Source organism: Monodon monoceros, unplaced genomic scaffold (assembly GCF_005190385.1).
Source record: "Monodon monoceros isolate NGI ecotype Baffin Bay Population unplaced genomic scaffold, NGI_Narwhal_1 Super_Scaffold_16, whole genome shotgun sequence".
Lineage (NCBI taxonomy): Eukaryota > Metazoa > Chordata > Mammalia > Artiodactyla > Monodontidae > Monodon > Monodon monoceros.
Genome location: NW_021703772.1, coordinates 32,049,793 through 32,077,543, shown reverse-complemented (window position 1 = coordinate 32,077,543; position 27,751 = coordinate 32,049,793). Strand labels below are relative to the sequence as shown.

The window sequence follows — 27,751 nt, the reverse complement described above, 5'->3', positions numbered from 1 at the left end:
CCCCTTCACAGTGACATTTCTCTTTTCTGCAGATGAAGAGTAAAAGAAACAGGATGCTTCAGAGCGACTACATGAACATGACACCTCGCAGGCCGGGGCCCACCCGAAAGCACTACCAGCCCTATGCGCCAGCACGGGACTTTGCAGCCTACCGTTCCTGACACGGACGCCTATCCAGATGCAAGCCGGCTGGCCCCTCTTCACCTGCTCAACACCATTGCTCTGGATAGGAAAGGACTGCCTCGTCTTCAGCCAGCCACCTTGGCCTCCTGTTAGGCCACCAATGCTAATTTTTCTTGAACAAATAGGCCGAATAACATCATTTTGAGACTCTGAAATGAAGTTAAAGAATATTACTGTGGCAGACTCGTGTAGTGCCATGGCCCAAATTCAAACTCACCATGTATTTATTGACTTGATTGAGAGGTTAGGGTAGAAAACTGAAAGTGAGCGGATTCTGTTAGCCCTGACATCTGCTTCCAGTTCCACTCCTTTCTAACTCACCTGCATATTGCGGTCAAGTGAAGTGTGATATCGAAAGACTTTTTAGATGGAGAAGAAAAGGTTAGGAAATCATTCTCTTTGATTAAATGGGGGTTTTGGGTGGAGATAAGTTGGAATGGGGGAGGGAGACATAAACATTTAAAAAACCCTTAAAACACTGTCTCTCACTCATGAAATGAGTCACTTAGTTCCTATTTAGTGCTGTTTTATTTTAGTTTGTAAAGATGTAGACATTCTTTTTGATGAATTCTGGTCCTATTAGTCATTTTGACCAATGGAATCCCTTCAGAGCAATGGGAGGTAAACCAACTTGCTTTCCTTACTCCCTGTGATGGGAATTCAAGGTAGTCTTCACAATATGATTTCAAAAGAATAAAGTAGTCCTCCCACACCAAGGAAGAATGTGTCAGGCAATAAGGTCACTTGATGTCAAAATTATTTGAATACTATGAGGGGTTATTTGTTTAGCAGCTCATTTCAGTCGAATCGTACAGGGGCCTTTTCTGTTCCATGTATTTTAGGTTTGCTCAGTTGGTTTCTTTATTGTCTGCATGGAGGTCTACAGCGGGATGCCGAGAGTGCTTCTCCTGGAGAAGGGACGATACTGTGAAAAAGGCATGTTAGCCTCCATTAGAGTATGAGGGATGGGTCTCGAGAAACTTCTGAAGGGAACAACGCAATTCTTGCCACATGCCGCAGGGGTGGCTGGCATCTGGTAGGAGTTTTCTAGAAGACAGAAGGCAGAAGGAGAAATGGTGAGAGCTTCTTTCTGGGACTTTCTGTGCTTTAGGGCTCAGAGCTCCAGAGCTCTGTGGTTCAGTTGCCTGTTTACCCTGGAGGTCCATCGACATGGAAAAGTGTTTGATGCTTTTGAGATAGCATCAAAGTTCTCAAGATACCAGGCAAGGCCAGACCCTGGAAACACCATGAATATTTTTCTGGCTCCAGTTTGGGTCAACTGGAGTATGTCTGGGGACCTTGAAGAATGGTTTTACTGCTGCCCTTATAATTTGTTCAGTGCTTCGATTCATTCAGACGTTGGAGAAGTCTAGGTTTTAGAGGCAGATAGGCCTGGCTCAAGTACTATTGCTAGTTGGCCTCAGGCGAGTCACTGCCTTTCTAAGACTCTGATTCTTCAACTATAAAATGAAGATAGTGATCACAAATGTCTGTTCCTATACTATCATTTCCATGAGGGCATGTCTCAAGTTTGTCTTTTTTTTTTCTGCTTGGCCCTGGCACATAGTACCATGCCTGACATATGTTAGCTATTATTATTATTGTCATATAGATAAACTATGTATAAAAATTAAACTGGGCAATGACCTGAGAAGGAAGAGACTATTATAACACAAATTTAAATTCACTACCCAGGGATGAGGTGCTACAAAATTTGAAAGCCTCTAAACTCCCTCCCATTTCCTGTTTCAAAATATTTTAGCTCGCAATAAGATGTACAGCATTCTGCCTCTCACTTTTATGTATATAAAGAGGTCTTCTCTAATTTTTTTTTTTTTTTTGGTAACATGGGGAGGGGTAGAAATCTTATAATTCCATTCAGAGGATATTGTACTTTGGTTGATTTTTAAATGGGCTTCCATTCCATGAATTAAATTATTTCAAAGAAGGTCAAACTTAGCAGTCCTTGGGTGATGAAAACTGTTGAATTTATACTGACACATGCGCCAAATCGCCAGCCTCTTGGCATACAGAGTTCCTTAATCCAAGTTATCAGATTGAATTTGAAAAGGACAGAGCTGGAGAATTTTTAGAAAGGGCAATGACAAAAAATAAATTAAAAAATGGAAAGATTTGCTCTTTGGTAATAAATGGTTTTATTTTCTGATGGGAAAAATAGGTTTACTGAAGATGAATCATACTTTAGATTTTTCTTACTCACTCTGAACAGAACCAAAGTAGAAATGTTAACAGGGAAGTCCGTTTTCACTATTACTGTGAACCAAGAAATGGTTTAAGAACAGTGGTTGGAGCAATGCTGTTACAGTTTCAGATATGGCAATTATGAAGAAAACAATTTGCTGCTATTATTGTAAGAGTCTTATAATTAATAGTGGTTCTATAATTTTTGATTGTGAGCTCACATATTTGGGGATGAGCATACCAATTTAAAGAGACCAAGTGGGCTTCCCTGGTGGTGCAGTGGTTGAGAGTCCGCCTGCCGATGCAGGGGACACGGGTTCGTGCCCCGGTCCGGGAGGATCCCACATGCCGCTGAGCGGCTGGGCCCGTGAGCCATGGCTGCTGGGCCTGCGCGTCTGGAGCCTGTGCTCCGCGACGGGAGAGGCCACAATGGTGAGAGGCCCGCATACTGCAAACGAACAAACAAACAAACAAGAATAAATAAATAAAGAGACCAAGTATACATTATGTTCTGTGTTCAGTGATAAAATTACTGAACTACCATGTGCCTGTTTTAAATTTGTGCTTTAATACTGTTTTTCAGAGCAGGTATGCTTCACTTTTGGTGATGAATCTGGAGAAAACCTGTTATTTAAAAAAGGTATGAGATAAACCCTTTTTATAAATCTCTAGTTTAGCCTTGAAAAAAAAAATCCAGACTTTTAAATATTAGTTTCATTTCAAAGCAAAGTACACTTCTGGTTTGTTTGCTTAGCTTTAGTCACAACTTCTCATCAGACCAATGGATTATATCTCTGAGATGTCAGGCTGGGCTTACCTGTGCATTCTGTGTGATGTAAATGTTCTATCAGAGAGATCAAACTTCAGCCTTAACTCCATCAATCCCTCAGGTTAACTAACTGAGCCACTAGTTCTCATGGCTAATTTAATGGGGATGTTGGTGGTTAAATGGATATCATATTCCTCATCCTGGCCTTTTGTACTGCTGCCCAGGAGCAACAGCAGGCCTGGGGATTGATCGCAAAGTGTTAAATTTAACTACATGCTGGAGGTTGGAGATGGTGGCAGTGATGAACCTAGAACCAAAATCATCACTGCTATAGACCTGTTACTGCCCAGGTTTTGGTATCTGCAAGGGCTCTTGAGGCTGAGGAAATCTCTTTCTTATAAGTATATACATACTTTCTGATATATTCCTCCTCAAATATCACAGCCATGTTCCAACCTCAGGGCCTTTACACATACTGTTTCCACTGTCTGGGATGCTCTTCCCCAGATATCTACCTGGCTTGCTCCTTCATTTCCTTCACGTCCCTGCTCAAGTGTCACCTTCTACCCTAGTAAAATCTCCCCAAGCCCCATCTACTTTCCTTGCTTGTTTGTTTTTCCATAGCATTTCACCATTTCTTATACCTGACTTTTAAACTTATTTGTTCACTGTCTAATTCCCCAAACTAGAATGCAAGCTCCAGGAGGGATTGAACTTTGCTTTGTTTATTGCCATATCTCCAGTGCCCAGACCAGTGCCTGACAGGTAACAAATATTTATCGACTGAATGAGTGAATTTCACAGGCCTTTGTGAATTAATTGTCAGTCTAAATGTACTAATCAGACTCTGAGGAGAGAGTCAGTTCTGTTTTCCACTTTCCTATTAATAAGCTCAAAAATCCATTTTCTTAGTGAGACAGGATGTAAAACATACACACAGCCAAGCCTGGTGAAAGAAAACCTGGTAGCTATAAGTTCATTTACATTTTAGAAATGTTTGTGCAGTGACGAAAACCAATACTGTTAGAGTCATCTTAAAAAGTCACGCTAAATAAGCCACAGTTGAAATTAAGTTGATTTCCCATTGAAGTCCCCAACTTCCCTCTTAATGGAGTATTGACTATGTTTTAAACATGCCTTTAGTCTAAGACTTCTGAAAATGTGGCTTTGTTGTTAAAATCCCATCCGACTACTAAACTGCTGCTCTTTTTATTTTTTCTCCCTTGGCCCCCAACAAATTCTATAAATGCTTTGCCTGGCTGTGATTCATAAAGAGCTCAAGGATGGGAATGCTGGGGACAGACAATTTCAGATTCTTCACCTGTCATGCTCTTTTCATAACTGAACATGCTAATGGCTTGCAATAGTTTTAAAATAAAAGAACAACGACAGACAAAATTGTGGCATTTGGAGCAAGTTGGCAATTCAATCATCACACTCACACACACACATACACACACACTGCTGTCCTCTTGTGGGTAGGGAAAGGCCCCTGAACAAGAGACACAAGAGCTGGTCTGATATTTCATGTAATAACTCCTATTACTTCATTGCAAATTGTGCTTTGAGTGTGGCCTGACGTCACATAGGTGTGTTATGAGTTCATCTCCAAACGGACTATTTTCTTCGTTGAAATGGAGCTCATTAAACTTGATAAAGATAGCCAAAACCTGTTACTCCAAGAAAGACTTAGCTCATGAGTTTGATTGGACAAACCAAATCAACTGGAGAAGGATAAGTTGGTAAAAACTCCGGCACTAAATGTATCAGCTCAATAAGCACTCCTTTATTGGGCTAATATAAATAGTGTAACCTAGTTCTGTGAGAAGGTTCTAGCACCTTGAAACTCAAGTGCAAAATGAAATAAAATGCAAACTTCATGACTTCACCTAACAGACCTCCCACCACGTTCTAACTTCATAACTAGGCAAAGAGTGTAGTTTGCTGCAGCCCTGAATTCACTTTTTTAAATCCAGTCTGTTAAAAGAGATTGATTCCTTTTAAAGCAGTATACTTTCTCCTCCCTCTCCTTGTCTGGAACAGAGATAATGGATGAGTGAGAAAAATCAAAGAAAACTCTGGATCCATCATAATGGGAGCCCTGACCACTGCCCTAAGCAACAGCAAATGGGATGGTCTGGGAGTCACACCAGAAACTTGTTTGTTACCTTATCTGCATCTCCTTAGCTGAGGCACTGACTCTTGGCTTTTCAACAGTGGTGCTCAGAAGAAGTTTGGTTCTTCTGGAATGAATCTGATTGGGTGGACCTCCCAACTTTCTCTGATTTGGCATCCCAAAGGAATGAGTGCTTTCCGCTTGAAGATTCCCAGGCTCTCAGCACTTAGAGACCCAGGCCACTGTCCAGGGAAGAATGGAGCACACTTCCTCAGTGTGCCTTTCATTCTTTTCAGGGTATGGACACTGGGTTCCACGCTTGAAAAACATTAAGGATTAAATATGGATGATCCAAGGATATTTCATCTGTTCTGAGCTGACCTCGTTATTGAGGCCACTCTAAAGGCCAGAATGTGGACTTCCCAAGCCCATTTCCTTATCTTATTTGCCTGTGTAAACTCGGTGAAAAGTTTTGGAATGCTGGGAATTCTAGGGGACAAAGAGTCACAGAAAGGTGAATTTATCTTCGAGTAGGGGTGGATCGGGTTCTACTTACACTTCAACTGGCAGAGCTATCTCAGTGACAGATTGAAATTCTCCTCTGGCTCCAAAGAACAAATTGTGAGAGCTGGGTGGAAATGTCAGTTGAGACAGAAGAGCAGCAAACAGCTTTGTTTTCCTATAGTTGTGGTTTTGCTTGGTGATGATGACACACGACGATGAAAATGTGCAGCATGAACTCCATTTGTTATCTGAGTGAGCATCTCTGCCAACACTGAAGGATATGTGTGGGTGTCACCTGCAAGCACACACACACACACAGAGAGAGAGAGAGAGAGAGAGAGAGAGAGAGAGAGAGGCCCTGGTTCGGAAAAAAGAACGAGTTAATCAAAGATCAACAGTGACAAGTGGTGCTGTTTATTTCATGAGGTTCAGATTTGATTTCCTTCCCCTCATTAATCTCCAAGTCTGAAGTTAGTCTCTGGACTAAATAGATGAGTGTCTGGTGACTGCGGAAGGGAGTGGGACAAGGTGGGCTTGAATGGGCATCATGGCAGTCACCGTATTTACGTAGTCATTTCTTAGTCTCCTGGGCACACACTTAGCATTTGATATGTTAGCTTCCAAAACGTGCATTTCTATTACCTTTTAAGAATCGTGACATATTACATGAGGGTAGACAAGTCGTTGTACTTGGGGTCCCTTTTGCACTCCTAACCCTATGCAACTCTTGCTTCAATTGTTTTATGTTTCTTCCTACTCCCTTCCTTTTCATTCACTGAATAACTATTTAATGAGCACCTGCCCAGCTCTAAGAAGTGGCCTAGGATGGAGATGTGGCAGCAAGCAACACGGTGTTATTATCTCCACGCTTACCAAGTGCAGAGTGTAGATGTTGCATGTCCCTTCTTTTTTTTAATACCCTAATCCTCAGGGTAATCACTTAGTCTTAATTATGGGTTCAGACTTGAATGTGGCTATCTGATATCCTTTGTCTTATTGGTTTGCCTGAAACTTATTTTTTGAGATGTTCTTATCTACCATCTCTAACATGTTTAATGTCTTAGCTTAGGGTTGACAAATTTTTTCTGGAAAGGGCCAAATAGTAAATATTTTAGGCTTTGTGACCATACGGTTTCTTGCAGCTACTCAATTCTGCCATTGGAGTGCAAAGGCAGCCACAGACAATATGGAAACAAATGAACATGTCTGTGTTCCCATCAACCTTTATTTGTGAATATTTGAACTTCATGTAACTTTTACACATCACGCAATATTAGTATTCTTTTGACTTTTTTTCCCAACCATTCACAATGTAAAAACCCATTCTTAGCTCATGGGCTGCTCAGAGGCAGACGGTGGGCTGGATTTGGGCTGCAGGCTGCAGTTTGCTAGCTTGGGCTTGGACCCAAGCCACAGTTTTAGCTATAAGCTTGTCTTTGAGTTCCAGCCACTATTTGCACTGGTAGGGCTGGAAGGAATCAGTTTGGCTGTGTGACTATGTGTGAACTTGGGAGTTGGGTACCTGGCTGCCATTTTATGGGTGACCAAGAGTGACCCCTCTGAAATCCAAAGTAAAGCTCAGCATTTCCCAGGGTAATTGGTGACATCACTTTTACTCAGATACGAAAGGCATCGACCCTACCCTTACCATTCCTTCACTTCCATTCCCCACTCCTGTCTGCAGCTGCTGGTTACACCCAAGGTACAAATAGTCCTTGGAAGTAGCCCAGCCTATGTGGGCACCCTGCGCCACACACCCATTCACACCATCTGGGCAATTTAAAAATAGGGCCAAATGTAGCATTTAGCCTGATCTGTCCAGCCAAGATGAGGAAATTGCCTCTAAAGGGTCAGATGATTAAGATTATTGTGCCAACAGTTAAGGATACCAGTAATGAAAAAAGATTTTGGTAGAGTGGATTTATCCTGACTTTGTACATGGCATTCAAGTTCTGGGTCTGGGTGAACAACCTCAGAAATTCCAAATTTTTCTCCTCCAGCATGCATGGCCCCTGTGTACATTTATGTGTTGTGTGCCCTGAGTAAGGGCCCCTAGCCAAGGGGACGAGGGGGCTGAAAAGCCAGTCAGGATCCCCTTATTAAGCTACTCTCCTGGAAAAGCTATTCCCACCTGGAGAGCATGCCTTTCTCCAATGCCCACACCTATGGGCTGTTGAGGTGCTGACAGAATGCTTACCTTTCTGCTGCTTGATTACTGAGCTCTTTATAGAATAAGTTAGATACCCATTTTCAAAACAGGAATTATCCAGGATGAATAATAGTTAAAATAAAATAAAACAAAAACATAGAATCATTCTTAATACCATCACAATTTCTCTCTGGGTTCCCTTCTTTAGTCTTCTCTTCCCTGCATTTCTGCATATTTTAATTCAGTTACTTGGTTTTTCCTGACATACATCTGGTGGGGTTGTCTTTTAGGAGTAATGTGAGAAGAAACTTCCTGGTTCAGATCTCCAAGGAAAACAAATAAGTTTTTGTGTCCTGGAGAATACCAGGTTTGGGGTTAGTTCTTAGGATGTCCCTGGAATTTTTCAGTTAATGGCAGAGTCTTCTCTTATTTCCTACTTATCAGTACATGGAGGGGCTAGACTAAATAACCTCAAGTCTAATTCCTATAATAGTTTTCAAATTTGTTATTATAACTCTTCCAGGATAATCTTCCCAAAATAAATGCCATTGTTTTGGGTTTTCTCCCATCATCACATTCCCATATTTTACAGACATAAATATTTTATGTTTGATATTTTTCAATCAGGATTATTGGAATAAATCTACCATTTCCTATAACTCTTTTTTTGGGTTTGTTTTCTTTTTCCTTTTTTTTCTTTGGCTGCACAGCACAGCTTGTGGGATCTTAGCGGGGCTCTGGCATCTAGAGGACCAAGTCCTAACCACTGGACCATCAGGGAATTCCCCTGTAACTCTTAAATTCAATACTTTATCCAAATTGTTTCCATTACTTTCTCTTAAGAAAATTTTATTTGTAAGTTTAGGCTAGAAACCTTGAAAATGTTGTGGAACTTGGGTGAATTTAATTTGAAAGTCACCTTCACATTACAGCATGAGAAACTATTACATCATTTTTAAAGTTTGGCGTTTTCCAAATAATAAATTTAGTGATGACATAAATTTTGCTTTATTGAGTCTTCCATAAATGAACTATATCTTGAATATGATAGGCACTCAGAACATCTTAACTGAATGAATAAGTGGATGGATGAATGAATATCTTTCTTTAGATAAATATTTGCAAGCTGTTTTGGTCTAACTAAGTGCTATAAAAAGACTTCGGAAAAGTGAGGGCTACTGATAAAGATTTACCATTTCCTAAACTGTTGAAACGGATTGTATGAATACACGTTTTAAGACATTGTTCAGACATTCAGAAGCAAAAGCTGTTTACCCTTCCTTGGCAACAAACAGAACTCTGATTGTGTTCACTTACCTACCCGCCATGTGCTTCTAAGGAGTCCCAGGGAGCAGATAATGGTTGGTTTAAACCAGAAAAGTGGTCCCAGTCTTCTCATTAGTGATTGTTTTAAGTGTGGACATGTTACAAAATTCTGACCAATAGCCCTGACATTTTGTTCTGAGGGGCCTCTGCAGAAGTTTCTCAGTACTCTTAGAAAGAGATATATGAAAACGAAGAGTTTCTTTTCTGCTCCAGAGCATTGTGTTTGCAGGGGGCATCTGGACAGCCATCTTTGGACCATGAGGGGAGTTAGCCTGAGATGAACATGCTGGTGTAGGCAGAGCAGAAAGAGGGAAGGAACCTGGGTCTTGAAGACATTGTTGGGCTGCAGATTGAACTAACACTAAATCTGTTCTTCCTTCAACTTCCTGTCATATGAGACAACGCATAGCTTTATTATTTAAGCCATTTTGAGTTGGATGTTCTATTGCATAAAGCTTAAAGCATTCTAACTGGTAACTCCTTCTTCACATTTACTGATGTGTATAAATACTCATGAATTATATTACTTGAGGATACAAAGGACTTGACTCAATATCTTGTCCTATTGACATGCTCAAATTAGTCTCTGATAACTTGGAATAAATAAGTGCTATAACTATACTTGGAACAGTATCCATAGTTACTGATAACATTGAATCTGGGCCACTGGCTTCTTTGAACACATTGCCTCTTAAGGGTGCTATAGACCATAGAACAGCAGAAAATTCAAGGCCCACACAAGATATCATAAAGACTTTACCTTCTTTTCCTTCTGTTACATGAATTAATGAGAAGGAATACCTCCTGGAAGGAGCCTGGGGAACTTATAGTCATATTTTGAATTAAAATATATATGTGAAAAATGGGAACAATGGCTTACTTCCCTGCAGTATAGGATACCACACACCAGGAAAGTCTTTCAATATTCTTCTAGCTGAGTGGTCTCTTTTACCCCTGTGTTCCCAAATGCCACCCTAAACTGCAGGGGCCAATAGGAAAGATAGGTCTTAGTAGATATAAAATAATAAATATTTCAAAAAATATTAAAATTTAAAATTCAAAATATACTTATAATAAAAAATATAAATTTAAAAAATCACATTGTTAATTTAGATCAGTGGCTTAAATTTTTTCTTTAAGTAGCAGAATCCTTCCCCATTTTTCTTCTAATGAAATCTTATCAGAAGGTCAAAGTAGGTCTACTGGGCCTGGACCCTTATCCTTTCAGTCTCTCTTAGCTTCTGGTAGTGGTTCCCCAGGCAACACTGATCTTCTTTGGGGTTCCTGTTCAATGAGACAACTTATCTATATTTGTTGTCATTCTTAGTCTCAATTGAGATTGTGCCTTGATCTCAAATGGCCAGAAAATAGTCTCTAGAAAAATTAGTTTCAGGATTATTTATAGGTGAATCTTCTCCTTCACATCTATGCACACAGATTTGGTTTTTGTTCTAATTTCTTTCTTTCTTTCTTTCTTTCTTTTTTTTTTTTGCGGTACGCGGGCCTCTCACTGTTGTGGCCTCTCCCACTGCGGAGCACAGGTTCTGGACGCACAGGCTCAGTGGCCATGGCTCACAGGCCCAGCCGCTTCGCGGCATGTGGGATCTTCCCGGACCAGGGCACGATCCCGTGTCCCCTGCATCGGCAGGCGGACTCTCAACCACTGCACCACCAGGGAAGCCCTAATTTCTTTATTCTTAATTAAAATGCCACTTTTTTTTTTTGCATTTTTCCACATGTAGTTTCTCTTCATCTAGAAAAATAATTTACTCTAAAATGAAAATACTTCAAATTTCTTTTAAAAATAAAACATCCACATTTAGATCTCTTTATTTTTATAATAAATAATAAACAATAGTTCATACCAAATAACTAATCAGAACAAGTATAGAAATAATTTCATTTTCTAACAAAGACCACAATTTGCTCTTTATTTGAGAATTTTCTATTGTTTCACATAATTATTCTAATGTATCATCTATTTTAGACTTAGTTAAGTCTAATTGCTTTAGTGTAATAGTATTTAGTGGGCATTCTTATCATGTGTTCAAAGCAGTTATAAGGTCAGATTTGCTATGTGTTTCATCAAGATTTCTGTCTTTTGCAGAGCCATAAAATTTTGTGCGTAATCTTTGAGTTCTTCCAAAGAATGTCATTACTTGCAGCACATTTGAACTCACAACTCACAGTGCCAAGTATAAACAGTGAGACATATGTGACTTCTCTATTTTTGGCCAAAATTCTGGCTTGTATACATTTTTCTTTTCAACCATGTTAGTGTCATTTTCATAGGCTTTCCTTTGACAATGAAAAAAAAACCAACAAAATAAAATGAAAATTGTTTAATTTTTTCAAGATTTAAACAAACGGTATTAAAATTTTAATAAATGTTATAGAATTTGCAGTTCTACCATCTAAAGTCTATTTAGCTGCCCACATCAACGTGATGGACACTAAGATTTGCAATCCAGATTCCCTGCAGGACTGAGGCCTCATTTCTGCAGCTGCTGCAGTGTTTGCTTCTGATGGCTCCCTCTCCAGGAATTGCTCTGTGCTGAAGGGACCTGCCTCACCCTAGGTTATGCCTTCTCCCTGGGAAGTGCCTTTGTTCAATGGTAGGTCAGTTCTGTGGTGCTACCACTGGGATAATTCTGAGGGGCCAACCATCCCTGCTCCAAAGCTTCCAGTAGTATTGACCGAGGCTCTGCATCAACAACTGCATCAAAGTTCAATTTCTCCCTGTGCCCAATCCTGCTTCCCTCACTGCCCCTCCCCACTGAGTGTTTTTTCCCTGTAAAGCTCTAATAAATTTCAGTCTCAGAGTTTGGTCCCAGGAAACCTAACCTATGATAGTTAAAAATCAGCATCAATTTTCATGCGTGATGTCTAGGTTTACAGATATACATATTTTGAATCATTTAAATTGCTTAAGATTGCAAAGTGTTCCAAAATATCATGTGGAACTGTTGCAAACACTGTGCTAATTTGTGAGCACCTCTGGAACCACAAATCGGAACCCAAAGAGAAGCAAGAAAAAGGATGTTTGGCAGTAGTGGGAAGTGACATCTTCTCATAAAAGAATCTATTGCATTCATGTTATCTGAGAGGAAGAATTTAAAAGGCTAATTTTTCTTTTCCTTTGATGGAAAGTTCCTGGCACTCGATCCTCCCCAAACTTGGAAGCAGTGTTTGAGATTGGCAGAGATGCAGCCTACAACCTTCATGGCATTTGGAGGTGGTTGCCCAGTATTTTGAGGTCATAGGATAAGAGATGTGGAAGAGCATTTTGGGGAGCCTGATATGCAAGATTCTAATGACAGAAGTCTTTTTCCTGTGGGGATCTCAGAGTGAGAAGCAAACACAGAGCCCTGGAGAACACCAACAGCTAAGAAAGGAACTGAGGGAGGTAAGCCTGAAAAGACCTAGAAGGAACAGCCCGAGAGGAAGAGAGTAGAACTGTTGGGTTGAACCATGTAAAATTGCTGATATTTGGCCTTTTTAGAAAAATTAATAGATGAATTTTTAAAGAGCAGTTTTAAGTTCACCGCAAAATTGAGTGAAAGTACAACTAGTTCCCTTATACTCTCTCCGTGCCCTCATCACACCCCAGACAGCCTCCCGCACATCAAATCTCCCACCCAAGTGGTACATTTATTACAATCAATGAACCACCATCAGCACGTCATTACCAACCAAATCCGTAGTTCATATTAGGGTTCACTCTTGGTGGTGTGTGTTCCACAGATTTTGACAAATGTATAGTGATGTGCATTCATCATTATAATATCATACGGATAGTTTCACTTCCCTAAAAATTCCCTGTTGTTCCACCTACTCATCCTTTCTTCCTCCAAATCTTGGCTATTTGACTGTTTTTGATTTACAAAAACTGTTACTTCATATAGTTTAATGTAAAGAAGAGAAAGGAGAAGAAAATTCTAAGTTCGAGAGTGTGGTCAACAGTGTTTGTTAGGTAAGTGAGATGAGGGATGAAACCAGCTCTATGGATTTAGCAACTAAGACCTTGGCAAGAGTAATTGCAGTGAGCTGGTGGGACTAGAGGTGAGGTCCTAGCAGGGAAAATTGTGATCAGACAGTGAAGAATAGTCTTCACTGAAGACAGTCAAGAGAGTTGAACTTATGGCAAGAAGTTTCCTTGTGAAGAGAAGCTTCTTGGCACCTGAGCTCTATTATTGGTCTGGGAACTCCTTGATGGCATCTCCAAAGTCCAGCACATGATGTAGTAACTGGGCCATGGCAGGCTCACAGATATTTGCTGATTGAAGAGCAAGAGGAAAATAGTAAGGTAAAGGAAAGTTTATTTTTGTTAGAAGGCAAAGATTTAAGCTGTCTAAGGAAAGAGGGCATCTAGTAGCAATGGAGAAATGAAAGCTGAAGGAATAAGAAAATAATAGACGGTAAAGATCCTTGAGCAACGAGGTGGGGTGGTAGTGTTGGGGACAGTGAGAGAGTAGAGGGTTGGGAGGAGGAGCAATGAATCTTGGGCTGGAGAGGGATGCTCTCCCACTCATCCATACACATATGTTCAGAGTGCACTGAGCATCCATTATTTTTAGATTGTGGGGAAAGGACATTGCATTCAGCTGCTCCCGACTTTTTTGCTGCACTATGCGCTGAATGGAAAGGAATGGACTATGGGGGATTTGTTTCCTGCAAAGCAAGCTCTTCTATTCTTCTCTTGGTGCAAAATGCACAGGGTGACTTGATATTAGAGAGGCAAAGACAAATCATCAGAGCTTGCACTATATTCCTTTTATGTGTGGGCAGAGCAGTTGAGCCTTGCCTACAGGGGATCAGTTGGTTCTGTGAAGTTTGTTGCCTACACCTACAAATAGTGCCCAAATGTATGAGTGCTCTCTCTGTACCCCTGCTCCCATTCTGTTATCTACATATCTGTTGATATGTAACAAACCATCCCAAACTTAATGGCACACAACAAAAACAATATATTATTACTATCTCTTACAGTTTGATGGTTGACTGGGCTCAATTTGGTAATCCTCACTTGGGTCTCTGGAGCCTCTTGAAAGCTTCTTCAGAGTCTGGCAGCCAGTGTTGGCTTCCAGTTAGGGTTTCAGAGGATGCTGTTAGCTGGAGGCTGTTGGCCTACATAGAGCTTATCCATCTGGTCTGGGATTCCTAATAGTATGGCAGCTGGGGTCCAAGGGCAAAGATCCCTTGAGAGATCCAGACAGAAGCAGTTTGCCTTAGAAATTAGTGAAGTGAGTCACTAAGACCAACCCATATTCAAAGGGAGGAGAATTAGATTCTATCTCAAGATGGAAGGAGGGGCAAAGAATTTTAAAATAACCATATCCCAAATCAACAGCAATGCAATGAAACAAAGCAAAGTGGATACATTATAGAATTTAGAATCAGGAGACTTAACTTGGTGACTAATTTGCTATGCAAGAGCACTTTAACACCCTCCATAGCCTTAGAAGCTTGGAGGCAGAGATGTCAAAAGACAATATAAAAGTGAGTGTTTGCTGGAAACCCTTCACGAACATTCAGCATCTCATATAATGTCTAAATTCCTTTCAAATGCCATGTATATATGTATAGCTTTCACATACTGGCATTCAAGAAGCAAACATTTGAAGCTTCAATCATAATATTATGGTCCATGTTTAGAGAATGCTTGTAAATATCAAGTCCATAACATGTGCATTGTATACATGGTTTTATCCAATCTTCACAACTCTTCTATGCACTTGGCTTTATTATTATTTTGTTTATTTTGTAGGCAATGAAACTCAGAGAATTTAAGTGACTTGTCAAGGATTCAAACTCAGGAAATTTGTTTCCAGAGCTACATTTTTAATCATTTTGCTTTATATAGTCTCTTTCTTTCAACTTGTTGAGAACCATCAGGGCCCATGTCTTATGGTAATTTGTAATTGTTCTTAGATGTGAATATGAAATTTTTGCCCATGAGGTTCATCTGTGGAGGTATGTCACTTACCCAGAGAATGAACTCCGCTAAGAGCATGCCAGGGCAGATATCTTCTTCTTGTGAGGGTATCTTTGTTCCTTTACTGAGAAGGAGCCTGAAAACGAAGATAACTGGTAGAGCTGATGTTGAAAATAAAGAGTTCAGGACTCTTTTAGTTGCAAATGACAGAAACATGACTTCACCTAGTGCAAGTAGAAAAAAAAGGGGGGTTTAGCAGCTTATGTATGTAGGGTAGGGAGGAGACAATGGAACAAGGACCCCCATGTTCCTAGGACTTTATTCAACCTCTTGCTTCTGCTTCTTTCTAGATGTAATCTCCATTCTCTCATTCTCTTTCCTCCTCAAGATTTTCAGCCTGAAAAATTTCAGGGAATTATTCTGATTTGCTTAGCTTGGATCAAGTGCCAATAGGAAGGGGGTCTTTGTTGGGGAAGGGAATCAGAGGACAGGCATGGTTTCTAGAGATATCATTGTCAGCTGAGCTGCCACCCCATTTGTGTCTAACACAGGTCTAAGAAATTCTAGTTCTTCAAAAGAAAATAAAAATTTTGGAATGTCACATAAGCTTATTTACTAGCAAAGTTTCATGAATCCTCCTCCATTTTTTTTTTCTGTGTAAGATGTATTGTAGACTTGCTCATATTACATATGTGAGCCACCAACAAATTCAAGTGTTCTTAATTTTTGATGGGTCATGGACCCTTTTAGGAATCTTTTAAAAGTTATGAATTTTTTTTCCCAGAAAAAAAGCACACACACACAAAAGTTTGCCTCTTGTTTTATGGTATTTATTGTAGTTCTTGGACCTGTGGAGAAGTACTCCTAAAGAAGACAGTGCAAAAGCTGCATTTTAAGAAGGAAAATTGTATGTCATGGTGTTTGTGACTTTGGGCATCTTTACAATTGTCAAGGGATCTATTGTTGTTTGTCCTAGGAATGTGTATTCTTGAACTCATCCTCATGATGAATCATAGAAGGATATACAAGTCTGAAGTCATTTCTGTCCAAACAAAAAGAAAAATTCAGTTAATTGCTTGTGTATTTCCAGAAATCATGTGTTTGACATACTGTAAACAAGATACTTGAATATTATATTTGATCATGAATTTGTTTTCAGTCTTCAAAACCTTCTGAGTAGAAGAGCATTAGATGAGTTTCATTTTTTCGTGGCCCAGAGATGTAGAATGAGGACCAATGAGTTGAAACCCTAGAGGAACCAATTTAAATTCAACAACATGATTGAAGCTTCTGTCCCTTTCATTCCAAAATGGCAAAAGATATATGTTTAAGGCAAGAATGAGGTGCTTTGCTTGGGCTCAGGAAGGGTGATCTCTTTAAAATGTGGGACCAGGATGCTGGTCCTCAAATTCCTCATCCCAATCCAAAGTGTTGGGGAAGACGCCCGATCTATTAATGGACACATGGCTCCCAAAGAGTATTCACCTATTTGACATCAGAGCTTTGGTTAACAACATCTTATAAGAGGAACAAATAGCCAGTATCTCCTAAACACCACTTCCAAACTTCCTAAGATGGCAGTATGGGGAAATAATGATTCCTTGCTTTAATTCACACTGCCTTTTCTCCTCCCATCCATCCACACAGGAAAGGCTGGAGAGTGAACCTTCTTTGAATTTTGAGCTAGTGAAGCTTCTAGGGGGCTTGAGGGGTAGGTATGCATACATGTGTAGGAGAGCTAATGAGCACAAGTTGACCTGATTGAGCCTGAATTTTTTTCTCTTTCTATCGATCTGAATCCACAGCCTCCTCTGTTAGTCTTTAGCATAGGCCTTGCTGCCATCCACCTCAGTCTCTTCCTCCTTGGGAAGTTGGCAATTCCAACAATAGGGAAACACTTTGTAACTCTTGGAGGACTTTCCAAAGATGGAATGGGCTGACTAGGAAAGCAAAGAGTTTCTCATCCCTGAAGGGAAGTTAAGACAGCTGGATGGTCATTTGTCAAGTATGTAGAAATTAAATAAGTAAGTAAATAAATAAATGAGATCATAGCTACCATTTGTTTGGTGCTAGACACAACATTAAGCATAACCTCATATCTTCATGATAACCTTGCACATTATTTTCTTCATTTTTCATTTGAGTGGGTTGAGACTCAGGGAAGTAAAGTAACTTGTCTAAGGCCATGTGACTAGGAAGTGGCAAAGCCAACCCATTTTGTGTGGCTTCAAAGCCTACTCTCTTTTCACTAGTACACATGTCAATTTCATCATGGGTTAAGTGCTTTAAACCATCTTGACCTTAAAACCCCTTCTCATTCAGAGATTCTACAAGTCTGTGAACTTTTGTGTCATGGCATGGTAACAAAAGGAGGTGAAACAACACTGTAGGTTTCCTTCCCACTTGTTTTTCTTTTCTTCATTTTTTGGGGGGTGTAGGGAGGTCCAGAAATTGAAATGATTAACACATCTTCATAAGTCCTTTAACAAACAAGTGAGTACAGTGGTTTTCACACTCAAATCAAACTCAAGGTTGTTTTCTGACTCCAGACAGGCTTTGGCAGATGTAGTCATTTGTAAATTAGGTGGAGCTTGTGCCTGGCTGCCCTAACTGGAGTGGAGAAAATGAGCCATGAGGGTCTGTGGGAGTGTGGAGGTCACAGTGGGGGAGGTATAGGTGAAGTTTAGAAAGACAACTGCCACAATCAGAGATACACTACACCTGGGTGGCCTCTGGGTGTTCGGGAAGGATTATAAGTACTAAATATGCTACAAAAGGAAAAAAAGAGGGGCAAGGGAGTTGAGTTTGGCCCCAGAACTTATGATCTGACTCATAGACATGAAAACACTTGAGAGAAGGGGAAGGTGTGTGCTTCAGGCATCTATGAGTGCACACACAGAGGAGAGCAAGTTTGTGACTTTGACAGTGTGCTGGAACTTTCTCATGCCCCAAATAAGGAAGTGAGTGTCACTTAGGCTATGCTAAGGCCTAAAATGTGCCAAGTGCAAAAACTTACTTTGCACTCTGTTTTTATATTAGTGTAAAACCAGTGCCTGTTGAGCTCCATGTCTTAGAGTACAACCCCCTAAAATTACCATGGAACTTGAAAATATGTAGCTGAGATGGTAGGTCTTAAAAATCTAAAGTAAAGAGACCTGTGATTAAGATTTCATTTCATAGTATTGTTTCATAAGAAGGAATAAATATAAATTATGATGATTGATTAATTACCTTTATGAAATCTTGCTTTGTAGGTCACAGAGGGGTAAGTATTGCTACAGTGCAATTCATGTTTTTGATGTTTTGGTTTCCTGTTAATATTTTGTTCCCTTGAGTTCCTGTAACTATGTTATATAGAGTGGGCTTTACCGTGTGGTTTTTGCTCCAATAAAACATTGTTTTGGAAAATCTTTCTCTGCCTGTTAACAGAAATCCAACAAAACAGAAATTAGAGAAAGTGTTCTAAGAATTAGGTAACAGAAAATAGGAGTGCAGAAATTGAAGAGAGTGGGCAAAAGATAAAATTGTACTTGCTGGAGGTTGCAGTTTACAAAAAGAAATTGGGGGTGCAAATATTTGGAGTAAACACTACAGATGATATCCCTTTCGGAGTGTCACCAACTACATTACACATTAAAAGTTCTGAGAAGTCCTGTAATTAAAAAAAACCGGATTTACCTTTTAAACAAATATTTCCCAACTAATTTTGATCCTTTTACTTAAAAAAACCACACACAATATCTATTAATAACTCATGGAACTAGTGTTCTGTACCACATTTTAGGATGTTGGTCTAGGACCCTCCTTGGTTATGCCCTTGGCCTCTATACAAGGTTGCTAATACCAGTCTTATCCTGTTTGAAGCCGAGAATTAATATAGTAATAATAATAATAACAAAATCACATAGCACTTTTCAATTTCTGAAATGCTATCACATATACTTACTCTGTTGATCTTCATGGGAACACGCTGAGGTAGACATTATTGTTTCAATTTTATAGATGAGGAAACAGGCATAGAGAGTTTAAGTAGTTGTCATGGTAACACACATAGAAGAGAAAAGAGCTGAACCCTAGTCTTCTGCATTTAAATGACAATCCCATATTGATCATGCTATTGAAAATGTTTTTTGTGAATCTATTTACTTGATTAAACATGTGTAACGGGCTGGGTTGGGGATTGATGAAAGAGAGGAAAGAGAAGTGTGTAATTGCATATATATCAGTGAACTTCCTAGTCTCTCTCTGGATGATCACCACTCCCTGCTAGAGATTTCTTGTTCTCCTCAGGTCAGTGTCCAGCTTCAGGGAATTGCCCTGAAGAAGACCAAAGTAGTTTAAGGAGAGAAGAGTAGGCTGGGTTATTCTGGAAGGGCAGACCAAATGGTGCAGAATCTATCCATCTTCAATATCTCCAATGGACATTAGACAAAATAGTTTATTTTGTTTATTAACATGGATTCCATAATGACTCCATGCTTAGTATGGTTTGAATTAGTCTTAATTTTTAAAATCTAAACAGTTTAATCACTGGGAAGAAAGGACACAAAAAGCACTGCTGCTGTATTGCAGAACATCTTATCCCTGTAATTGGAGCATGGCTAAAACAAGGACAATAATATTTGTTAGTTCCCAGAAGGATTTCTGAATAGTCAGAGCCAAACGTTTTTATCAAGGATTCTTTTTTTTATTTAATTTAATTTTTTTATATGCAGGTTCTTATTAGTTATCTATTTAATACACGTTAGTGTATACAGGTCAATTCCAATTTCCCAATTCATCCCACCACCACCCCCATCCCGCAACTTTCCCCCCTTGCTGTCCATACATTTGTTCTCTACATCCGTGTCTCTATTCCTGCCTTGCAAACCAGTTCATCTGTACCATTTTTCTAGATTCCACAATGCTGTTCTCAAGAATCAAAGGGTTGATCTTTAATACATATGCATGTGCCTCTGTGTGCGTGCATGTGTATGTCTTTATACAGCTGTGTGAGGCACGATATAGTTAGACTAAAAGATCTTGATGAGTCAAGAAACATAATTTTTAGGTCAAGCTATTGAATTTAAGGGGGGGGGGAATTTTCATAGTATGAATCAAAAAAGAGCCATAAAAAGGAAAAGCCTTATGAATAATGGAGGAGAGAGATTTAGGTCACGCTAAGCCCAGAAGCCACACTTTTTTCCTGCCTCAGGTAAGGAGATCTCTAAAAATATCATCTTTATAGGTACAAAAACCATTTTTTTGGGTGGAGGTCTTCTGGAGGAGATAATTTGAAGATAATATCCTAGAACGTATTTCCCTACAGGAGCTTTGCTGAATTTTCCTGAATTTTTGGCATTTACATAGAATATATATAATAACATTCAGGAGTATAATGAGCTACACCAATAGAGACATAGTTAATGAGGCAAGTGGTTGAATTAGAAAGTGTGGGTTAGGGAAATTCTAGCAGGTAGGGAAATTGGGGACGTGTTGTAATTGGTCTGTGCCTGTTAGATTTGATACAAGAATGGGGTATGAATCAACGTATCACATTGACATTAATGTGACCAGAGGATCAAGACAGAAGACTCTAGTAGGGACTAGAATCCTGAGAGTTTCATTAATACTCTATCTTCGAAGACTTCATTCGGCTGAGAGTGAAAGACAGCCCTGCTTTAGTAACAAATTGCCCACATCACAAGAAGTTTCCTAGGCTGCCCAGGGATGGTACAGGAGCTCAACCACATGATCAAAAGCAGGCTGCTTCTGTCCTCCTGTGCCACCACCTTCAGCATGTGGCTCTTGTTCTCAAGTCTGCATGTTATATGCTTCATTTCTTTTTATTTATTTATTTTTTATTTTTTTTGCAGTACGCGGGCCTCTCACTGTTGTGGCCTCTCCCGTTGCTGAGCACAGGCTCCGGACGCGCAGGCTCAGCGGCCATGGCTCACGGGCACAGCCGCTCCGTGGCATGTAGGGATCCTCCCGGACTGGGGCACGAACCCGTGTCCCCTGCATCGGCAGGCGGACTCTCAGCCACTGTGCCACCAGGGAAGCCCTTATGCTTCATTTCTTGAATCGTCTATATAACATTCTGAAAGAAGGTTGAAGGGTCAAAAACCTTCATGAGCTTGTCTTCTTTTGTGTGTGTGTTATTTTTACTACAAAATATATCATACATACAAAAGAGAACAAATATTGTACAGTGTGTGTGTCTGTGTGTGTGTATACACACATACATGTGGTTTAAAATAAAGCAATATAATGAAAACCTGTGTACACCTGTCCTAGAATAAGAACTAGAACATGACCAGCATCCTGGAAGTTTCCTGTATCCTTCTTCTCTCCCACCTCCGTCTCTCCTTGCCAGAGCAAAATATTGGCTTGCGTTTTGTTATTTTCTTGCTTTGTTTTATCATGTATATATGCCTCTTCAAGCAATATATTTTTTAGTTTTGCATGTTTTTGACCTGTATGTAAGGAGTCTACTGTATGTTTCATACTGCAACTTGCTTTTTGCTCACTATTAGACAAGAGATATTTATCCATTTTGATACTATTCATTTTCACTGAATTACAATTTTTCTGTTTGACTATATCTCAGTCCAGTCTCCCATTTAAGTTGTTTTCTGAGTTTTCCCCCCCTATTTTAAGGAAGGAGGCTATTATCTCTTTGTGTGTACATGAAAAATTTTCTTTAAAGAATATATATACCTAGGAGTGGAATTGCTGTGTTATTGGTTATACTAATTTTCTCCAGATAATGGCAAAATGTTTCCAATTATTGTATCAATTTTCTTTCCCATCATCAATGTTTAAGATTTCTGTTTCTCCACATCATGGCCAACAAAACTGTCATTTAATTTTTGCTAGTCTGACGGGTATAAAATAGTATCTTAATGTGTTTTACTTGTATTTCTCAGATTACAAATGAGTACATTTCCTTCAATTTTGGGGGCTATTTGTGAAATAGCTGTACAAGTCTTTTCTCCATTTAAAAAAAATTTTGGAGGGCTGTTTTCTAATTTACCTAAACAAATTCTTTATATTTTCTGAATTCCAGTTCTCTGCTATTTATATGTGTTACAAATATATTTTCCCATCTTGTGGCTTACCTTTACCTGATTTTTATGGTGTCGCCTAATAAATTTGGCTGAGATAAAATTGATAACTTCCATTTATAAGTCTTTCCCCTCAGTTTTATGTGTTTTGTGTTTCATCTAAAAATTTTTTCTCTACCCTGAGATCATAAACATATTTTCTTCTAAAAGTTCTTAAGTTTTGCTTTTCACATTTAAGTTCACAATTTATTTGAAATTGACTTTTGAAGATAGCATGAGGTTGGGATATAATTTTATTTTTTTCTGTATAGATCCCATTTGTCCCACTGTTACACTGATATTCAATGCCACCTTTTCATCAAGCTTCCATATGGGTATACATCTATTTATGGGCTCTCTACTTTCCTCCAATTGTCTAGTTATCTATTTTGATAAGCTAAAACTAGCCTCCACTAATTATAATCACTTTATAATCTTGCTTTCTGACTTTCTTCTTCAGGGGTACCTTAGTTACTTGGTCTTCTATATTAATTTTAGTTTGTCAAGTTCCATGAGAAATCCTGCTGGGAATTGGATTGGAGTTTCATTGAATTTCAAAGTCAATTTGGGGAGAATTAACATATTTGTAATATTAAGTTTCCCCATCTAAATACATAGTGTATCACTTCACGTATTTAGCCTTCTAAAGACATACCATTTTAAAAAGCAAAAAAAGGGCTTCCCTGGTGGCGCAGTGGTTGAGAGTCCGCCTGCCGATGCAGGGGACGCGGGTTCGTGCCCCGGTCCGGGAAAATCCCACATGCCGCGGAGCGGCTAGGCCCGTGAGCCATGGCCGCTGACTGAGCCTGCGCGTCCGGAACCTGTGCTCCGCAACGGGGGAGGCCACAACAGTGAGAGGTCCGCGTACAGCAAAAAAAAAATAAATAAATAAAAAGCAAAAAAAGAAAAAAAGAAAAAAAAATGGTACCTAGGAATCAATCTGGAAAATATATAACAACTTAAAGAAGGAAATAGCAGATATATTTTCTAATGTTTTATTACTGGTATACAGTAATGTAATTAACTGTTACACATTGATCTTATATCCAACCACCTTGCCCAGCCCTCTCTTTAATCCTTATAATTTTCTGGCTATCATTTTGTGTTATATATATTATACAGTCACATATGAATAACGATGGTTTCCTTTCCAGCGCTAATGCCTTTTATTTCTTTTTCCTGCTTTTCATTGTAACTAACAGCTTCAATACAATGCTGAATAGAAGTGGTGAGAGCAGTTATTCCTATATTTGTTTTTATTTAAAAGAGAATGATTTCATCACCATTAAGTTTGAGATTTGCTCTAGTTTTGCTTTGTTTTGATGCTTTTTACCAGTTAAGTGTGTTCACTTCTTTTTTTTTATTCTTTAAATGATACATATGTATTTTATTTACACTTTGTATTTGATATATTTCATGATAAATAATTTTTTTTTCCATCTTAATCATTTTCTAAGTGTATAGCTCAGCGGTATCAAATGCGTTCACATCGTTGGGCAAAAATCACCTCTGTCCATCCGCATAACTGTTTTCATCTTGTGAAACTGAAGCTCTATATCCATTAAACAATAACGCCCCGTTATTCCTTGACCCTAGCCCCTGGTAACCACCAGTCCACTTTCTGTCTTTATGATTTTGACTACTCTAAGTACCTCATATAAGTGGGATCATACAGTATGTATCTTTTTCTGACAGGCTAATTTCATTTAGTATAATGTCCCCAAGGTTCATCCATGTTGTAAACATACTGCAGAATCTCCTTCCTTTTTAAGACTGAACAATATTCCATTGCATGTATATCCACATTTTGCTTATCCGTTCACCCACTGATGGACACTTGGGTTGCTTCCATGGTTTAGTTATTATGAATAATGCTGCTATGAACATGGGTGTACAAATACCTCTTTGAGATCCTATTTTCAATCCTTTGGGGTCTATGTGCAGAAGTGGAATTGCTGGATCATATAGGAATTCTATCTTTAATTACTTGAGGAAATACCATATTGTTTTCCATAGTGACTGTACCAATTTAAGTATGTTTACTTCTAATCTTATTTGCTAATGATTCTTTTAAAATCACAAATGGACATTGAACTAAAACAGGTATTTTTTCCTACATCATTTAAAGCTAATAATATAGCTTTTCTAGTTGTATCAATTAATGTGGTTGTCATGCCCGTGAAAATGTGTCACTTGTCTATCCTGCTTCAAGGAGCATGATTGGCTATGGCCTCAGCTGCCCTCTTACTGCATTCAGCAATGTTCACTCACACCAAGGCCTAAACTTCCGATGAGTTGCTCCCAGCAAATGACTAAACAGGGTAAGAATACTAATACAGGTCTGTGGAAACAAAATGTAGGACTCCCTAATGAATCACTGTGGCTTGAGGATTCCACATCAGTGTGTTTATTATGTTGATGTTTATTATCAGGTATATATTAAGTTTATTTTATGCACAGAATAGCATAAAATTTTATGCACAAAATAGCATAAAATTGAGACGTTGATAGAAGTCTCAGTCTCCTAAAAGAAACAATTGATATGTTGTTTTTTAAAACACAGTTTACTAGTGACCCAATCCTTCAGGATAAAGAGGACACAATAAGAAGAACCATAACTCTGGAGTAACTGAATAGCAATGAAAAAATAGTTACAGTGAAAGTTAAGCCAACATTTGGGGAATGTTAAGCCAACATTACACTCATTTTAGAGCTCATAAAATAGTCAATGAAGACAATTTTGGGCTTAGTCTGTTTTACAGAAACTGATTTCAAATGTTTTGGAGGTTTTTCTCATGGTCAGAGACTGCAATTGGGAAGAGAATTCAAAGTGGATGGCAATCCTGTAAAAGGAAATGTTGACAAAGTGATATAAAATGATTATAGTAAGGAAAACATAGAAACAATTAACAGAACCAGTGAAGTTGCAGGAGGGTTTGCTGGTGAGCTCAGAATTTAAAAGTCCACATCCAAAAGATGAGAGATGAGAAAGTAGCCAAATGTCACTGGGTCATAGCTCTAGTCATCTTTTTCTTGCTGGCACCTTGATAGATTCAAGGTCTTACCAGCTTCCCATCATCTCTGGTGCTTTACCATCCCTGTTTGTTTCCTTAACTCTGCCCACATCCCTATCAATAGTCCTTCTATTAAAGTCTCTTCTCTGGGAGTGAGGAGGGGATTCTGTGTCCTGCCAGGACCCCGACTAATACACTAAGTGAGGATATAGTGAGACATTTCCTTTTTGCTTTTAGGACATTTACATTCTCAGACACATACAGATTGTGACCCATGGAACTGAGATCATTTGCATCAGCACTCTAGGAATTATTGTTAATAATTCTTAAAAATTGTGGCAGATAGGAGGCATGACAGGAAACTAGATATGAACATTTGTGGTCCTTGAAGTCTCCAAAAAAGGACAGAAGATTCACACTCATAGCATCCCAGAAAAATGACAGAATGAGCTATTAAGCAGATATTTTATGACTACTTAAAAAGAAAAATAGTCGTTACTAAGAAGCCAGCATAGGTTCATTAAGAGAAAGGAGTAAACTCTATACATTTTACATAGGATCTTCAGTCTAAAGAGATAAGAGTGGCACAAAAGGTATGTGGATTTCAAGGGAAATTTGACAAAATATCTTGGAATATTGCAGTGAAGAAACGAATACTGGCTGAGAAATGTATGGGTGAATCAAGTGATGATATAGCTAAACACTTGCCTACAAAGAATACTAATTAATAATTAAGTTCAACTTGAAAATAAGTCTCCTGGGGCATTCTCCGTGCCTTTGTCTCAGCTTTTTCTTGTTTAAAAAATTATTTTTGGACACCGATTTGAATGAGCATATAAAATGCATCCTTATCATTCACAAATCTGAGAAATTGTTGGGGAAGCAGCTAATGTTCTGGCTTATAAAATCATGATTTGAAATTACCTCAACCCGTTGGAATTTTGGACTTAAAACTAAAAGATAAAATGCAATAGAGATAGGCGTAAGGACTAGAAAGAAAGAAAAAAATTGTCATTATTCACAGAAGACATGGTTGCATATGTAGAATGTCCAGAAGAATCTACAAGCTATATTAATATGTGAATTCAGCAAGGTCTTTGTATACAAGGCATATATACAAAAATCAATTGTTGTTGTTTTTTTTTTTTTTTTTTTTTTCCGGTACGCGGGCCTCTCACTGCTGCGGCCTCTCCCGTTGCGGAGCACAGGCTCCGGACGCGCAGGCTCAGCGGCCACGGCCCACGGGCCCAGCCGCTCCGCGGCACACGGGATCGCTCCGGACCGGGGCACGAATCCGCGCCCCCTGCATCGGCAGGCGGACTCTCAACCACTGCGCCACCAGGGAAGCCCCAATTGTATTTTTATATACTGGCAATGAACAGAATAAAGTAAAAAAAAGATACCATTTACAAAAGCATCAAAAAACATTAAATACCTAGGAATAAATTTAACAAAAGATGTGCCAGACTTTTACCCTAAACACTACAAAACACTACTGAGAGAGATTTAAAAATGTCTAAACAAGTGAGGAAAGAAACCAAGCTAATGTGTTGGAAGACTCAGCATTGTTAAGAAGTCAGTTCTACATGAGTTAATCTATGAATTCAACGAAGTTCCAGTTAAAACACCGCAGATTAATTTGTGGAGATTAACCAGAAAATTCAAAAATAACGTATGGGAACAAAAAGAACCAAGAATAGCCAAGGCATTTCAGAAGTAGAAGAAAAAAGTTGGAGGATGTACACTACCAGATACATCAATACTGAGCTAAACAGTGTGGTATTTGCAAAAGAGAGGCAAACTGACCGAAGGAACAGAAAATGAAGTCTAGAAACAGAATCTGCATACATATATTACCTGACTTACAGCAAAAGGGTAACTCAATGCAAGGAGGGCAGGATGGTCTTTCCAATAAATGACACTGAGTCAGCTGGGTATCCAAATGGAAAAAAACTGTATATTGATCCTTCCCTCATACCATACCCCCAAATTTAATTCTAGATGAGTTGCCAACCTATTAGAAAGATAAAACAAGTTTTTAAAAGGAAAGGTAGAGCAACTCCATGATCTTGCATTGGCAAGGATTTCTTAATAGGACATAAAAAGTGCTAACTATAAGGGAAAATTTGATAAATTGGACTACATAAAGTTAAGGAATTCTGTTTTTATCAAAAATACCATTAAGAAAATGACAAGGCAGCATATTTACATAATGAAGTATTATCTAGCAATAGGAATGAACCAATAATAGCCATGCATGACAATATGGATGAATCTCACAAACATAATATTTGCCCCAAAGAGTGCATATTGTATGATTCCATTTCCATAAAACACAAAAACAGATAAAAACTAATCTTTGCTGTTAGAAGTCAGGGCAGTATCTACTCTTGGGCAGACAGTGTCTAGAAGGGGCATGAAGGGGCTTTTGAGGTGCTGGTAATGTTCTCTTTTTTGATCTAGGTGTT

At 39.0% G+C, this 27,751-nt stretch overlaps 1 protein-coding gene across 1 annotated transcript in view; it reads left to right on the top strand.

Annotated features, from left to right (window-relative positions):
• Nucleotides 1-6,401, top strand: part of CD28 (CD28 molecule) — a 33,163-nt gene extending 26,762 nt beyond the window's left edge. Inside the window, exons 4-5 of the mRNA XM_029225742.1 lie at nt 33-1,259; nt 2,969-6,401. Coding sequence (XP_029081575.1) covers nt 33-161 — 129 coding nt within the window. The 3' untranslated portion in view covers nt 162-1,259; nt 2,969-6,401. The remainder of the gene's footprint in view (nt 1-32; nt 1,260-2,968) is intronic.
• The last annotated feature ends 21,350 nt before the right edge of the window (nt 6,402-27,751 follow it).